The sequence below is a fragment of the Notolabrus celidotus genome, chromosome 4, assembly GCF_009762535.1.
Source record: "Notolabrus celidotus isolate fNotCel1 chromosome 4, fNotCel1.pri, whole genome shotgun sequence".
NCBI lineage: Eukaryota > Metazoa > Chordata > Actinopteri > Labriformes > Labridae > Notolabrus > Notolabrus celidotus.
In genome coordinates, this window is record NC_048275.1 from 26,304,248 (window position 1) to 26,321,835 (window position 17,588).

General features: G+C 42.1%; 1 protein-coding gene across 2 annotated transcripts in view; it reads right to left on the reverse strand.

Moving 5' to 3' along the window:
- Positions 1-1,303: 1,303 nt before the first annotated feature.
- The window catches only part of sertad2b (SERTA domain containing 2b), a 61,515-nt gene continuing 45,230 nt past the window's right edge, over positions 1,304-17,588 (reverse strand). For both annotated transcript variants that reach the window (XM_034682779.1, XM_034682778.1), the window contains exon 2: positions 1,304-6,511. In XM_034682779.1, coding sequence (XP_034538670.1) covers positions 5,221-6,507 — 1,287 coding nt within the window. In that variant the 5' untranslated portion in view covers positions 6,508-6,511 and the 3' untranslated portion in view covers positions 1,304-5,220. The remainder of the gene's footprint in view (positions 6,512-17,588) is intronic.

Sequence of the window (17,588 nt, forward strand, 5' to 3'; positions counted from 1 at the left end):
CAGGTGTTCCTTGAAGTAACATCCAGAAACAAAATACCTCTAATGTCAGCTGACCATGAACTGTGACATAACAAACTATTTTGGGACGATTAAATATAAACTGGATTCATTGACTGTATAAAACACAGAAGTATTCTCTGGACTGTCACCCATTGATTTCTGAAGCCCAAGGATTGTGGTCACTGTATTGGACATGGTCCTGTTCCTACCTCTATTATCATCTTATTCTTAACTGACCAAGTTAGACCTGATCTCTTTACCTGTTGTTAATTAGTTCAGATTATGTCCTTTATCGTGCTTCTCCTGTGAATAATACACATATTCTTACCATTATTATTTACACTGTAACCATAAGTCTGTATAAGCTTCTGTTGCTGTCTCCATCTGTTTCTACCCATCTCTTTCTTTCTGTATCTCCCTCTATCCCTCTTTCCAATCCAAACAGTCACAGCAGACAGCTTTTCAAAACGAGTCTGGTACTGCTCAAGGTTTCTGCCTGTTGAAAGGAAGTTATCCTTGGGACTATGACTTAAATGCTGAAAAGTGCTGATGGTGCATTGGAATGACATAAGGTCGAACTTATGGTAGTGTTGGGTTTCTGTAAAAAGTGTGACCAAAAGTGTTAATGTTAATTTGTATGTAGACTGATAAGAATACCACTATCCTTGAAGTGCTACCATTCTTAAAGGTACAATGTGAAGAAACATCGCAAAAATATTTCTGAGTCTAGACTGAAATGCTCGCTTGCTCACCCCTCCCATCTGTGAAACAACAGTGGCCTTTGAGGAGAAGAAGCTCATGTGATGCATGATATGTATGATGCTCCATTGGTCAAGTAATTACCATCAAAAATGTCCACAAATACAAATAATTTTTTCAGATCTTTTTTAAATAAATAAAATAATTTTCAGATAAATACTTAATTTCAATTTCTTTGTATTTTAATTTTTTCGCCTGGTAATAAGCAGGATAATGAATAAGAATGGCCAACTAGAAATGATCCCTTACACTAAGCACTTTGTTTGTCATGTAGTGTCCTGTGCTGTTTGTTGTGTTGATGTTAAAAGGAGGCTGACTCACTGCAAACAAAATCTACCCACGGGTAAAAATAATGTAACCTTGAACCTTACTTTTAAGTTTAAAAAAAGTACACTTAAGTTTAAGTGTTTTAAATGTGACTGTGTGTAATATCAGAGAGTAAAGACACAAAACACATCAACTCTTTTTACAGTTTATTGTATCTATATGTATATATATAATTATATATATACATATATATAAAACTACAAAAGTAAGACTGTTTCAAATTCATAGACAGCTGTCCTTTATTTCAAATACTATATGTATATATATATACATATATATATATGTATATATACATATATATATATATGTATATATATACTGTATATATATATATATAATCTACAGTCCACATTTTTATCCCAATACAGTGATCAGCTGACAGTTTCTCTCTTTGTGTTCTATTGCATAGAAAAAGGCACAGCTCAGAGGTCTGTGTAAAATACAGCCTTCTTAGAGGGAATCATCCTCGACTGCGGTCAGCATTTCTCTGGGTTACGAGCTGCAGCACGCTCGGACAGCGCTAAAACAGATCCGGTAACAAACACTGATCAAAAAAGTCTCAGGAGCTCGAATGTTGTTCATACTATGTACATTACTTTTGGCATTGAAGCGTCTATGACAGGCTTTGGAGTTTGACATCTGAAGATCGGAGACGGCTTTTTGAGTATTGCTGCATGAACTGATCGCCTTCAACTGGAAAATGATGAACATAAAAGTATAAAATATGTAAAAAGATGAGGCTGCCACCCCACAAAAATCCATAACAAAGCAACAAACAAACAGATAAACAAGGTAATATAACATCCTATGTATATAAAAAATGGCTTCCACCCATATTTCCACTCAGATACATTCCTATCTGAAGTACATTCCTACCAAACATTCTGTACACACATTTACAATCCAATGTTCACTTCACATCAAAATAAATATATATATTTACACAGAAAAGAAAACAATATGAATAAATAACTTCATTGACCCAAAAACAACCACTCCAAAATTCAAACATATTGAAAGAAACAAGATAGAGTCGTCTACAAACAGTTTTAGTCGTCGGTGCTGCTCTCTGCTCGGCCCATGCTCTGCTGTGAATTCAGTTCATTAACACTTTAGCTGGGGGATAAATGCACATTGGAAAACTACTCATCTTCCACTGGAACAAGTTTAACACCACACAGTAATGTGAGTTAGACTGGACTCCAGATTACACATTCAATCCCATTAACAACTACCGAGTCCCACCAGCTGAGACCGCTGCCAGTAATACCATTAACATACCATTTCACACCAAAGCCAAGCTGTGTATATGTGTGATCTGTTATCTGTAAAGGAAAAATCCACCCTGAAGTATTGGCCAGTGTGCTTTGCAAGCCTGACCACTGCAGTCTGTGTTGTTTATTCCTATATTATTGTAATAAATGTCAAATTCATTGTGAATAATGTCAGACTGCAGTGCAAATGAGCATTAACAGTGTTTGGTGAAAGAGAAAAAGTGATCTACACTGTCAAAGTTACATGTTCTATGATTCTGATGTTAACATTTCATACAGAATGAGAAGGAAACAGAATCATCTCAAAACACTCAAAAAATGTAGAAGTCCTGAAACAGACTGAACATTATTGATTGTGGAAAGTGTCAGGTATCTCAGGGTGGATGTTTTCCTTTCAGGTTCGAGCAAATTAGTTAAGATCTTGTTGAATTTTGGAAAACTGACACGTCTTGGTGAATTCAGTATCATCTCTTTAACATAAGAAATGGTTTTGCACCTTGAAGACTCAGTAAACGTCAAAATGTCATGGTGATGTTACAAGTTTGAAATAAAGGGAAAAGCTTGGTCTGTGATTTACTATTGCCTCTGTTTCCTGCCTATAAAATTACAACTGCCATGAGGCCAACAGGGGCCTCATGGCAGGGGCTTGTGCAAATCATAACAAAACGTGACATTTTCAGATTTTGAAATTATGTTTGTGGCTTCATTATTGCCGTCTATCAAGGTAGATGTAGATGACTCTGACACGATTTACATAAAGCCTTTTGTCTTTACTCTGAAGACTTTGATTTCATCATAGTTATCAGCCATTTTTATTTTGGGCTGAAGTGAGTGTGACTTTGGACGGTTAAATTGAGCAAATGTAACCCAACTTGATAGTTTGAAAAATATAATGGGATATTTATGTAAAAAGGACTATTTCAAACTTCAAAAGAGAGCAAATACAAGGCTCAGCTGAGGGCACAGCTCTGATACACTGAGTATTTCTAATCTATTTAAAACTCAGTGTATGTGTGTGTATGGGTGTGCGTGGATGTGTGTGTGTGGGTGTGGATGTGTGTGTGTGTGTGTGTGTGTGTGGTCTGCACAAAAGGAAACATAAAGAACTTAAGAATCCTCATGTGACCCTTGTGTAAAATGCTGCCATTACATTTTGTCTGTTTGTGCAAAAAAATCATGCAAAGCGGCCCACAGAGGAGGGAGGAGGGAGGGGGGGTTCTTTTGCATTGTAGCCATATCAGGTTATCAGGGTGGTTTTGGCTGCCCTATTAAGTGGAGATTATTAGAAGCATTAAATATTTTCACCAAACAGTTTCAGATCTGCTGTCGAGTGCGTTTGGCTTTAGTGTCAAAACACTACTGCACAACATACAGATGTGAGCAGAACCCTGAGATTTGGCATACGGGGCTCCTCTTCTAAACATAAGTAAACACACTCTGCAAATACAGGCTGTGTGTGACATTGTGTGCTGTGCTGTAATTTGTCTGTCACTCATGTTGCTAATTCTGTATGGTCCAAACCAAAATAAGGCAACTCTCTGAAAATATTGAGTTTCTGTGTGTGTTTCTTAGAAATTCTATGGAGTCACATTTGGATTTTCTGCACAGTCTGCGTTAGTGGTTTAGTCTTGGGTCCCTTTCAGCCAAATTAAATGTGTGTTTGAAGCCTAAAGTCTCTGCTTAGGTTGGAGTTTTAAATCATCTCTGTCCAACTGGGAGGCAAAGCTGGTGGTGGCGGCATTGCTGCTGGATCCAATGTAAACACTTTGCAGTGGGTGAAGCTCATTTGAATTCTGCTGTAAGTGAAGCATGATAACCATCGAGAACGACTCAACTCATGTAAATCAGCGTCCGGCACAGTTATATGTGCTTCCAATGAAGACGAGGAAAAACAAACAGTCCTGAACTGAATTCATAGACATGATGTATACCAGAGCAGACCTCTGCTTCCACTAGAGAATTAAACAAACACACAGGTGATGTGTTGTAGATATAATCCCAAAGCGTTAATATATAGCCAAGCTAAAATGTAAGGTAGCAAACAGCTAAAACCATGTAATCGAATGAAACATAGTATCTGTTATAAGATAAAGATTAAATAATTATTATTTGATCGTGAGAAATTACCTTCCTTAATTAAAGTTTTAATACAATAAAATAAATAAGAATCACAGAGGAGTAACCTCTCTAGGCTGTTAAAGTGAAAAACTAGAAATAAAATACTGTAGAAACAGGAATTGAATAAGTGGTCATTTTGAAAGGCACTCATCTGCTATAAGCCTTGAAATCAGTGTGTGTGTGTGTGTGTGTGTGTGTGTGTGTGTTTGTGTGTGGGTGTGGGTGTGGGTGTGTGTGTGTGTGGGTGTGTGTGTGTGTTATGTATCATGTCCGTGTGTTTACTTGATTTCTATACTTGTGAGGAGTATGGTCCTCGCATTGATAGCGTGAGCGGGAAAAATCATTCACCACTAGCTGCAGGCCCTCATGTTGTGTATATACAGTGACATTTTCGGGTTAAGGCTAAGGTCAAAGATTTAAACTCGGTTAAATTAGGGAATGAACTGATCAATGGGGGTCCTCACAAGTATAGAAATACAACCGCATGTGTGTCTTTGCTGTACGGTTACTTCATTTCCATATTTGGAAAGGCGAGCACAGTGCATGCACAGTGTTGTGTAGTAGTAGTTGTCATAGTAGTACTGAATGACATCACCATCGATGTTTACAATTACCGACCTTTGAAGAGAGTAAAAAAAAACATAAAAACAAGGAGACACCCCCCCACATCGTTTCCGTTTCATTCCAGTCTGTCCTTCTGGTTGATCTGTCTGTGAGTTTCTGAGGTTGGGGCATTCACGAGTCACGAACCCACCAACACCTCCATAATGTGGTCCAGTTCTGTCAGATCTATTTTGAAAGGCTGATTGGCTGAAACCTGGGGGGCGGGGCCACTGTACGGCGACGACAGTGATTTGAGGAGGTCGTCTGCTGTCACTACTGACGACAGTTTGGTGAGGCTGCCGCCTGCCGTAACGCCCGCAGCCCCCGCTGTTGTACAGGGGTCAAAGTCATACATGGACGTGTCGATGTCGGCGAACAGGACATCGTCCAGCGCCAAGTCTGAGAGAAACCCCGAGGGTGAGGAAGAGGAAGGAGGGGACGAGGGAGAAGGAGAATTGTCTACCAGGCCACTAGGGGGAAGTATGGGCAGAGTGTCCATTGGCCGGAGCTCCACACAGCGGCTTTCTGCTAGCAAGACGCCAGCGACCTCTGGTTTAGCACCTGTGGTCCTGCAGTCTTTGAGTGAGCCCGTGGGTGCCGGGGAGAGGGGTGTGATGTGGGAGGGCTGGGTGAGTGGCATGGGAGCAGGGGAGGTAGTCACGGTCGTAGTATTAGCTGCTGCTGTCCTTGCTATGGCTGTGGGAGGGTCCAACTCCATGTCACTCAGAGCGGAGGGGAAGCTATCATTGGACGAGGCAGGCACAGGGACCCTGGATGGCGCCTGGCTCAGAAGTGCCGAGGGTAACGGGGAAGGCTGTGCTGGGGGAGGCGACAGAGGAGGGGTGGGAGGGGATGGAGCACAAAAGGCTGAGTCTCCACCATCCTCCTCCAGTAAAGAGGCTGGAGTGAGGCAGGCTTCCAGAGGGGTTGGACAGGCCTCCACCCGACCTGGGCAGGCCTGGGATGCCTGGAAGTTGGGAGGCACCATTGGGTGGGGCGAAGGCAGAGGAGCAATAACCGGCATCAGCAGCGCAGAAGGCTGGGACATCTGTGCCGTCGCTGACAACACACCAAAGGAGGGTGGCGCCTCACGGTAGCCCTCATCCATGGGGTCGTCAGGCGGGGGTGATGGCGGGAAGAGCAGCGGCCGCAGAGAGCCCTCCTGCTTGAGTTCATCCTGGATGCGGCGCAGCATGTTGTTGATGAGGACGCGGCGCTCCAGGCTGGGCTCACCGAGCGGCCGCTGGCTGTACAGCTTCATCAGAGAGATGTTGAAGATGGTCTGTCGCTGCAAGGTGTAGGACACCTTGGACAGACCCTCTGGACCAAGGCCTATTCCCCCTCCCGCCATCGGCACCTCCAGCGTTTTGCCTTCCAGCCCCTCTTCATCCTCGTCCAGCTTCCGCTTCGCACCTTTACCAAACATATATCTGGAAATCACAAAAACAGAGAGATGCAAGTTAGGCTCATTCAAATGTCAAAAAAAGGTGTTAAGGGTGATCAATGCAGAACAAATGGAGGACTCAAACTGTTCTACAGTTTGACAGAGGTTTTTGTCCCTTGCCTGGAAAACACCTCAAACATCTCTGATACTCAAGAAGTGTCACGCCTGGTCTTTGGGGTTTTTGTATTCAGACTCTCAGCATTAGGCTATCATTGTCATATCTCATGTCACCTTATAGGAATACTGATACACTCAGCCGTGAAGTTTGCAGACTGAGAGCCTGCAGCTTAACCGCGGTGATTCAAGAAGCTGCTTAAACGCAACAAGCTTACTGCAACAGGGGATTTAAAAAACACACATTGAAACCAGGAGCAGCTGCAGCGGGAGCCTCACCGCTGCATACTGTAGCCCAGCAGCACTATCACACAGGCACACACACACACACACTCTCAAACACACACACACACACACACACACACACACACACACACACACACACACACACACACACACACACACACACACAAAGTTATGTAATAGCAGTGTTCCCTGCTGTAGCACAGGATCATAGGCCAGATTTAAAGCCCAACCCCCTCCCTCCCTCCCTCTCTCTCTCCTTCCTTCCCTCCCTCCCTCCCTTCCTCCCTCCCTCTCTCTCTCTCTCTCTCTCTCTCTCTGGCTTCAGTATTAGAACAGCACATTGAATTACTTATACCACTTTAAGACTGCACGCGTGTTTAACCCGTGTTGGACTCATTCATACAGAACAGCTGTCACCCTGCTCCTCACTGTCAGAGAGTCCGTTCTGCTGCGTAGCTTGAAACATTTCAACAAAGCTACAGAACCACTTTGAACATTACACCAGGTCCACCTTACATTTCAGTACCACTTCCGTCTGCCCCATCTCTCGCCCCCTCTCCGTCTCTCTTGGTCATTCGGTTGATCGGCTGAGGCAGATTAGCTTTAAGAGCGAGCTACAGGCTTCAAGCTCCGTGTCCTCCTCAGCATTTTTGATTCGAAGTTCCCTATGCACGGAGTGAATACAGCTGTTGAGGTTAGCCTTGCTGCAACATTATACTTCTGTGCATGAGTGATTCAAGCTTCTCTAGGGTCTGCTACACTGGCGTACCTGCAGATATTTACCCAGTAAGTATAAATCAGGCGGTGGAAAGCAAAGCTGTAATCAAAGTGGGCTTTTCTTTAGGATGCTGTTGTTGATCTCTGCAGACAACGGACGATTCATTTGGAAAGATAACACAGTCACGGTATGTTCCTTTAACACAATATATTCCAATACCATAGTGAAAATCTGTTGATGCAATCAGACTGTCTGATAGAGATCTTATCAGTGCTCAGAAGGAGGCACGGACAGCAGGAAGAACGAAGCTTTTAATATGAAAGAGAGGGAAACAAAGACAATAAGTAAGAAAGAAAACAGGCATTGCTGCAGTGTTTTTGACTCTAATCCAGGCTGACAGGCTCATGCAGCCAGTCGCTGTCGACACACACACACACACACACACACACACACACACACACACACACACACACTCACACACACACACTCGCACTCACTGCGCATGCGTCTCCTCACACACAGACACACTCACACACACACACACACATACACACACACAGGAAGTGTGAGCTGCAGGCCCAGTCACCACGACTGGTTGGTTGCCATGACAAACAGAGTCAGCTGGGAATTCACCCAAAGAGATGACAAAGAATGGGATGGGGGAGATGAGGAGGAGGAGGAGGAGGAAGGGGGGTGAGCAGGAAGGAAGAGGAGGAAGACTGGGAGGTGGAGGAAGTAGAGGAGAGGTTGGTCTGGAAGAGGTGGGAGGGGACTGAGCTTTCTACCGCACCTCGTCTAAAACTGCTGCTGAGGAGCCTTTGAGCAAAGCACTCCACTATGTCCTCTTCATCACGTGGGTGTTAGAGCTGTGACTAACTAATGCTGCAACTTTGAATGGTTACAGAGTTATTGATCATTGAAACAAATAACCGACTGAATTAATGAATTAGCTATCAGCTTTTAAATTGAGCATCACTCTTTTAACTGAAGACGTGCCGTTAAAAATCTTAAAGACATATTTTGTCTCGGCTTTAAACATCACCAGAGTCGATTTAAGACAGATGGTTTGGTTTTAAAGTGTAGGTCGTAGCAGCATTAGTCGACGTCCAACGTTTCGTCCCTTCAAACCCTGGCACATGACCAATATGCTCTAATGATAAGCAAGTAAGGCCTGCTTGAAAATTGAATGAATATTTTATTCTGTGTCTGGTCATATACATGACACCCATCCACCAACAAACCTCACAGGCAGATGGCAACTCAGTTCTGTGTGAGTTATGGGGATGTAAGGATACACTCAACCCAAGATTCGATTCGAATCTCGATTCTCGAATGATTTTCAAGAAAACTGGATTGAACTCAAAATTTAAAAAACTATTATTATATTTCAATTCTCAGATATGGACAGTTGCAATATATGTATTTTTTTCTCTTATATCTATTTGTAAACAAAGTAATCCTTTTTCATTTTTGAGGTGTGTTGTAACTCAAATAAAACCACTGCACACTAAAATCACCACACAAAAATACCTTGTTGGAAAATTTCAGAACATTTATACAGAAATGGAAAGTGAACAATTCCCAAATGACAGTATTAAATATTAAAACAAATAAGGTAAATCTATCTAAATTAGGGATGTAAATTTGAAGTATTCTCCTTGATTGATCTTTGGAAATGTTGACGATCAATTCTAGTTTAATCATTTAAAAAATGTTTTCCATGTCAAAAAAAAGGTCAAATGTGTTTTCAAATTTTCCTTCACGACGCAATGTATATTACTGACGGTATCATATTGAAGTGTTCAAAATGTAAACAATAGAATAGAATAGAATGCTTTTATTGTCATTGCATGACTTGCATACAATGAAATTAGGAAGCGGAGCATAATGCAGATAGTGCTTTTATTGTTTAAAAATAAATAATAAAAAATTGTATCCCGATAAAAATGATGTTGAATCGATTTTAGTCCACCCTTATTTGTATCGATTTTTTACCGTCTTGCGATATATCGTTACATCCCTTGTGAGTTATATCTGCTAACAGCAAGAAACACGACGATACCCAAAAAATGTCACCATTTAAATTGTCCTCAACTAATGTTGTCAACTTTGTTGACAAATTGTTGCACCTGTATTCAACATCGACGGTAGTTTTGTGCCTTAGACCCATGTCTGTTTCATTTTATTTCAAATATTAAGGTTAAATAATTGGCATTAAGGTTGTAAATAATTGGCATCAATACTAAACAAGGTCAAAGTGTCAAATTGCGAAGTAAACGTGTGTAAGAGTAATCCAGGATGTGACTGAATGCTGCTCTGAGCGGTTTGTTCAGAAAGTCGCACAAGAATTCAGCAAGAGAAACACAAGATTTGCTCAACTTGTGACATCACGAGATGGTGAATCTCCTTATAAGGGCAAATTTGTCATCTTAAAAAGAAGTACGGGGAGCTGGTGGCCTAGCGGTCTAAGCACCCCACATATAGAGGCTACAGTCTTCATCGCAAGGGTTGCAGGTTCAATTCCCGGCCGTGACCATCCTGCATGTCTTCCCCCGCTCTCTGCTCCCAACTTTTCCTGTTTCTCTTCAGCTGTCCTATACAATAAAGGCAAGAAGCCCCAAAATATAACTTCAGAATGCTGGGTTCTGGAGGAGGGCTTAAAGGGACTGTAGCTGAAATTAAGCTAGGATTTGGAAGACACCAGCGTGAGATAAGTGAAGATGTTTTCAGATGTAAAGCCACCTCAAAGCTATCCGAGTGACAACATTAAGTCTAAAAACTCTAACCCCCCCCCTCTTTAACCATTTAGTAATAAATAATTTCACTATTTCTATTTAAACAAAGGGGGGCTTCATCTCTTGTTAGGTGATGTCTATAGAACAGGCGCAAGTTTGGTTGAGCAGTTATGGCGCAAGCACCATGAACAGAAGCTACAATTGTCGATGCTGGTTCAACTACAGAAGTCTCTCTTTGCTGCATGTCTGCCCCCGCTCTGTACTCCCAACAGTTCTCGTCTTCTTTCAGCTGTTATATCTAACACCCTCCCCCCATCCCTACCCCACAACCACCACCAAAAAAACCCTCTTATTTTCATTTGTTGGATTTTTGATTTGTTTTCTTAAAGTTTGATCTAAATTTGTAAACTTCTGATCCATAGATTGCAAACTCAAAGCTTATTCAAAGCTCTTTAAGGGTTGATCAGAAATGGAGTTCTGATCACAGGATAGTGTCTACAGGAAAATCAGTTTAATAAATCCTCCCTCCAAACAGCTTTTCCTGGCCAGGTGAGGGTGTTTCCATTAATTAATTCAAGCAGTGACACCACTGTGCGAAGGTGAAGACAAAACTCATAGAACTGGATTTTTCAGACGGTACACAGACAGAAACCTAAAGCTCATTTTGATACCAGTTGGTAAAATATCGTTCCAGCATTTAGATAGTTGTGATTTTAGTGCTGGTGTGTCTCTGCAGCTGCTTCAGGAGCGCAGAAGAAAACAGAAACGATCAGACAGAATCAGACAGAGACAGAGTCAAAGAGAGCAGCAGAGTTAGTTTCAAAGCAGTTTGTGATTGAGAGCTGAAGCAGCTGCGCATGTCTGACTCACTGACTCATGGCAGGGTGTTTAGACTCTCACACACACTCACACACACACACACACACACAAACACAGCGCAGGGCTGACATACCAGAGGTGCCCCACCCCTTACATTCCTCTTCATTATCCTCCTCTTCCCCTTTCCTTCTCCTCTAACCTCCTTCTCCTCTTCACTCACTCTGTTACCTTTTATTCATCTCTACCTATCCCCCTCCTCTCTCCGCTGACTGTCAAAGTTCACAGGCCCAGAACCATCCGACACCCCGTGAGCTGAGTCTGGATACGAGCACAGCAGAAGAAGACAAACAGCTCATAAATGAGGGGAGCAGATAAAGAGCAGCATTGGAGGAGTGCTGCTCTCCAAAATGGAGCCCCAGTCTTTGTCCAAGGTCACTGTGACTGAACACTTAGCTCCAAACTGATGGCAGAGAAATGCCTTCAAACTGCGTTTCATAAAAAGTTTATCATGAGGTGAAGCAGACCTGTGCAGGAGAGACGCAACCAGTAAGGTGAGAATCAACCAACCAGGCCTGAAGGTCAGCACTGTTACCGATTTCTGGACAAATCAATGTGCAGAAAGAAGTCCTGTTGATACTACATTTTACTACCAAAGCTCATGTCCCTGAAGGCATCATAAAACTTTGAAGATACGATTTCCCGGTTGGTTTGTTTGTGGTGTGAAAACCATAGACTGTATAAATAATTGGACGTACTATCCATGACATCACCAATCTGTTCCTGAGCGCTGTTTTGAAGCCAATCGACGGTGGCAGCCATATTGGAAATGCATAACTCAACCAGGCATAGTGTGACGTAAAGAGGCAGAGTTTGAGCCTCCTAGCCCACAGCTATCCGGGAATCAAGTCAGTCATGTCCTTATTTGGGCAAAAACTCATAACCTAATATCTTCTTAACCGTTGCGTTAGAAAAAAAGTCATCCCCCGTACAGTGTGTGCCGATGGAGAGGTTAGCTACGTAGAGCCAAGCCGCTTTTTGAACCAGGCTGTAAACATGTTTATTAATGCTGCAAAGATCGTCTTTTTTGAATTGGTGTGTATGTGGTTTCCAGTCTTTCTGCAGCCAGCCTCAGGCAGATTCTCGATGAATTGCAGTTTATAACACTTCAGCATGGGCTTCATAGTTTGAGACCGGAGGTTGTCGCTTGGTGAAAACCAAGAAAAGTGGAATAAAAACGGAGAAAAGACGGGAGAGGTTCAAGACGCATAAACTGTAAAGTACAACATAGAGGTCCACAAAGTTGAAGACTGCTCGGTAGGAGAAGAATTTACATAACACAGTATGGAAAAAGATGGAGTTTAAAAAGGCTGATAAAAGAAGAATAAAATGTATCGACTCTAACAGCGACAAGGCTGATTTATGTGCTCCTCTCAAGCGGCAAACTCCGGTCTCAAACGATGAAGCCCATGCGGAAGTGATATAAACTGCAATACATCGAAAATCCGCTTGAGGCTGGCTACAGAAACACCGGAAACCACATAGATATGAATGGGAAAAAGCCGATCTTTGCAGCATTAATAAAGATGTTTACAGCCTGGTTTAAAAAAACGGCTTGGCCCTACAACGCTAATCTCTCTAATGGCACACACTGTACGGGGATGAATTTTTTTCTAACATGACGGTTAAGAAGATATTAAGATTATGAGTTTTGCCCAAATAAGGACATGACTGACGTGACTCCCGGTCGGGAACACACAGCCATTGGCTAAGAGACTCACACTACGTCACACTCTGCCTAGTTGAGTTCCGCATTACCAATATGGCTGCTGCCGTCGATTTGCTTCAAAACAGCTCTCAGGAACAGATGTGTGATGTCACGGATACTACGTCCATATTTTTTACAGTCTATGGCTCCTCTTCATCATGTTTTACCTCACCATCAGCAGAAATGTTCAGCTTAATGTTTGTAAAAACCACTATGGTTCAAGAAGGCTTCACTTTTAATTGTTAGCGTTTTATTTCGTCAGAAGGTAAGTTTATAATTATAATAAGCAGAGGCAGGGGTGAGACATTGCTAAAAAATGAGAGACATCAATACTAACCATGAACTAAAGGAAATGAGTGTGTGAGAAATCAAGGATGTGACAGAAGGCCGCTTTGAACAGCTTGTTCAGAAAGTCACATGAGAGTTCAGCGAGACACAACACAACATTAGGGTCCTACAGCTGGCAAAGTGCCAACATGTGAACTGCTCCATAAACGAAAGTGAAAGTTAAAGATTTCACTTGCAGCATTAGACTCTAATTGACCCATTAACAGGCTGTCTGCGTGTCGTTGACATGGAGAGAAGTCCCGGTAAACACAAGTGGACCCGACCAAAACACAGAGTGAAGGAATAACAGTTTGGGGGCCACAAATAGGCGGCCGGATGCGGCCCGCGTATTGACGGCCTCTGGTCTAGAGGGTGCGCAACGGAATTTCATAACGTGGCTCAAGCACATTCAGCATTCACTGTATTTCACAGGGAAACCAAAATGCTCCAATACATGTGACTTACAAGATGCAGGAGGTTTTTCAAGTTCCTCTGCTCCTTCACTTGCCATGACTACCGCTGCGCGTGACGAGTGAGTGTGGATTGAACATGCAGTCATCACGTGAACACGCGCAACTTTTTTCATCAACCGATCCGCGGACCACTTCCGTGCAGAACCGTGGAGAGGCATCCGTACGGGTCACGGATCAACGATGATCCGTTGCACCACTACTAGTTGACTGATAAGGGGGCTTGCTGTAGCTGTTTCTCAGGAGGCTTCACCTCTTTGTTGGAGTCAGCATTTTCAATGTGGCTCCGGCCATTTTTGGGCTTCAAATGGTTAGTTCCAGCAGAGCAACCTGATCCTTGAAAAGAAGAAACAGCACAGGACACTTCTCAGAATGATGTCTTTGATTTTCTGCCTGAAATATAAAAATATCTTGATAGGAATCAGCATCAGACTGGGTTACCTCTGAAAAGTTTCCATCAATTAGAAAAGGTCTGCCTGTGCCTACTTTGGTATTTTTGCTGATTCATCTCCTGGAGTATTTTTAAACACTTCAAATCCCCACAATCTATACAACCCAGAGGTTTGAAAAGTAACGCTTCAAGTGTGATGGCTTTTATTGTTTATGTATGAGTATAAAGGCAACAGACTCTTGTGTTGAGATTGCATATGATCTCTTTAAACCCTGCCTAACATAACATTATAATGCCATCAAACATGAGGATGCAATGACAGAGTCCTGGGATAACTTTTACTAGAAGAACAAGAGCTGAAGCTACTAAGTTTTTCTTTTTTTCTGCTTTAACTTGATTTTGCTGACATCAATTTCCCTTAGCTGCCTGCTGGAGATGCATTTTTAGAGGGAAAAGCACAAGCACAATGTTAAATGGGATTAAAAGAGAAACTACAAAGAGCATACGGTTAGATACATTACATTAAAAGTTTTATATTGCCTTTAGGGACATGAGCCTTGGTAGCAAAATATAGTATAAAGGGAGATGAAAGAACATGTTGAGTAAGAAAATGTGAGCAATAAAATGCATCACAAAATATTGGTGTAAAACTGTAAAGACAAGAGTTTAATACATTTAAAGGCCAGATCAAGTGTGTGCCTATATGTGTACACACGTGAGAGTGTGTGTGTTAGCCTGCAAACACACGTCACACCATGTGGGTCCAACATATTATTTCAGGAGCTAGCTGTAGTGTGTGAGTAGTGTGCAGTAGTGCAGTCTTAGTGGATGGACTCTGCAGTGATATTATGATCCTGTAACCGGATACGCTGGTTTCCATGTCTGAGCTGCACATCCACCCCTCCCCCTCACCTCCACACTGGGCTATTTCAGGTTCTCTGGATCATGCACAGAGTGTGGACACAGACTGCACTCTGCACCGCTGCAGGTACTTGAGTGGAGCACTCCGTTGTTTGCATATATTCAGTGCAGCAATCGCAATTCAAGTGCATGAGAACAGCACACTCGCAGGTCTCAGTCATGACTGAGCTTCAGCTGTACCGCCTTCTCACTGTAATGCATCCACTGCTGCACATGAGGACGACACTGTTCAACCCACTGCTGTGTGTGTGTGTGTGTGTGTGTGTCTCTCTCTCTTTCTCTCTCTCTCACACTCTCACAAACGCACACAATGAAGAGGTAGTAAACACATTCCAGACAAAACCCAGAGGAAGAGATAATGTGCTGTAGTGCTTGCCTGACCAGACGCACAACACTCAATAGCAGCTACACTTCCACACACAACTTAAGATTCAGTTACACCACCATGCTGCTACTACCACTACTACTGCTACTACTACAACTTCTACTGCTGCTATTAGTGCTGCTCATCGAAAGCCCTCGAAGCATTTACTTGATATCCTTTAAGTGTCAGTCTCCTGCACTTATCCAGTCTTTGACAGCACTAGTTCATTAGTTAAATGCTAATGGCATTACTAGTTAACGAGCAGACAACAAAAGCTCTGTCATGTTTAGCCTACCAGTTGACTAGTAAGAGCCAAAAAATTACCCTATTTTTTTCTTTTCGAACCCTCCTAGTTTACTAGTCAGTCTAAAACTTATCACATAACTATCAGGGTCAAGAGGACCACAAATAGTATAGTGGCCTTTGGAAACGTATTGTTTTTGTGGTAAATATTGTCACTTTGACTTGCAACATATGAGAGCCTAAAGGTGCATTTTGACCAAGAATTCCGGGTTTCTTTTAGCCCACAGAACTACTTTCCCCGGGACTAAAAGGTTCCTCTGCCCCCATTGTTGCCTGCGTTTCAACCACTGGCTGAAGCCCCAGGTAGATTGTGCAAATCAGGCCAGTGACGTATGGAGAAAAAAAATTATATTAAATAATATTTTGAAATCTTAATAAAAAACTAAACTAGTATGCATTCCCAGGAACTCCCTCTGTGTTTCAACAACTGTATAAACTCCACAAACACCGTTACATTTAGCCGAAAGTCCCAGGACGTTTGAAAAGTACTACCCTCCAAGCAGCGGCTTTTCAGGGAGGTATTAACTACCCCTGAACTAAATTTAGACCCTGGTTCCTCTGGTCGATACGCATGTAGTTCAGGGGTAAAGTCCCTCGTTCCGTGGTAATGTTCCTTTGGTCAAAAAACACCTTAAATATCTACTAGTTACACTATCTGGGGTCTTTTTAACATCTTTACTAGTTGCCTCTCAAGGTCATGAAGACCACTATTAGTACGACTAATGAGCTTTGGGCACTTTTTCACGAGGGAGGGCCCAAATGTCTCTTTAGTACACTAGTTTAGGTCTTGTTGAACATACTAGTTAACTAGTGAGGCTTAGAAAATGTAACCAGTGAACTCGTATTGTCATTTTGGCAACTAATGGTTAATATTTGCTCCAAGACTTGTCAACGTGTAAGTTCATAAACACCCTCACAAATGTTATATGATATTTTGGCTCTGACTGGTTAGCTAGTGGGTTGCAAAATTCCGGGAATTTTCAAAGTTGGAAACTTTCCATGGGAATAAACCATGAATTTACTAAATTGAAAGTTGGCTCTTAATAGGTAACTTAAATATAGTTGGGGAAAATATATTTTAGCATAATCCTGACTAAAACAACCAGATTTCATGCAAGTACAGGTGAATATCTATGCTATTCCTAAATCACATGCACATAGCACACTGCTTACTGCGGGACTATTGAGACCACGCCCCCTACATGCACTGTGCATTCCTCCATCACATGCGCAGGTGATTGCTATAATCCTGCAGAGGCTTGAGAGGCTTGAGGGAAGATGCTTTTTTATTTACATGTTGAATGGGACTTTTTTGGAGGGAGAGGGGCTCTTTACATTTAACATTTTTAATGGGACTTTGTTGCATTTTTGTTAATTTTTGAATGGGTTGGGTCGGATGGGATGAGTAATATTTATCTCAACAAAATATTTAACACTTGATGAAGTTCTACTTACAAATACATCTGTTATAATTGTATTATTTTGGATGGATGTCTGCTTATAACAAAAAAAATATTTACACTTGGACATGATACCTTTCCATTCAATTATCCTCAATTCACAGTTAATTCCCATTAATTCCCATAAATTCCCATGGAAGTTTTCAATTTGGAATATTTCCAAAATTCCAAATTCCCCCTGAAATGTTCCACCCATGTGCAACCATATTAGCTAGTACACAATTTAAGCCTTAGTGGTTGAAGCTACACTAAAATAACAGACTTTGACCATTGTATGTCACTAACATTATGAAGTTAAATTGTGTGTCCTTGCCCGAGTAATTAACCAATAAGAGCAACTGTGAAGTCTCAAACTAGCATAATGTGGTTTCTACGTGGCTGTGCCAGCAGCTCTCTCTCTCTCTCTCTCTCTCTCTCTCTCTCTCTCCTG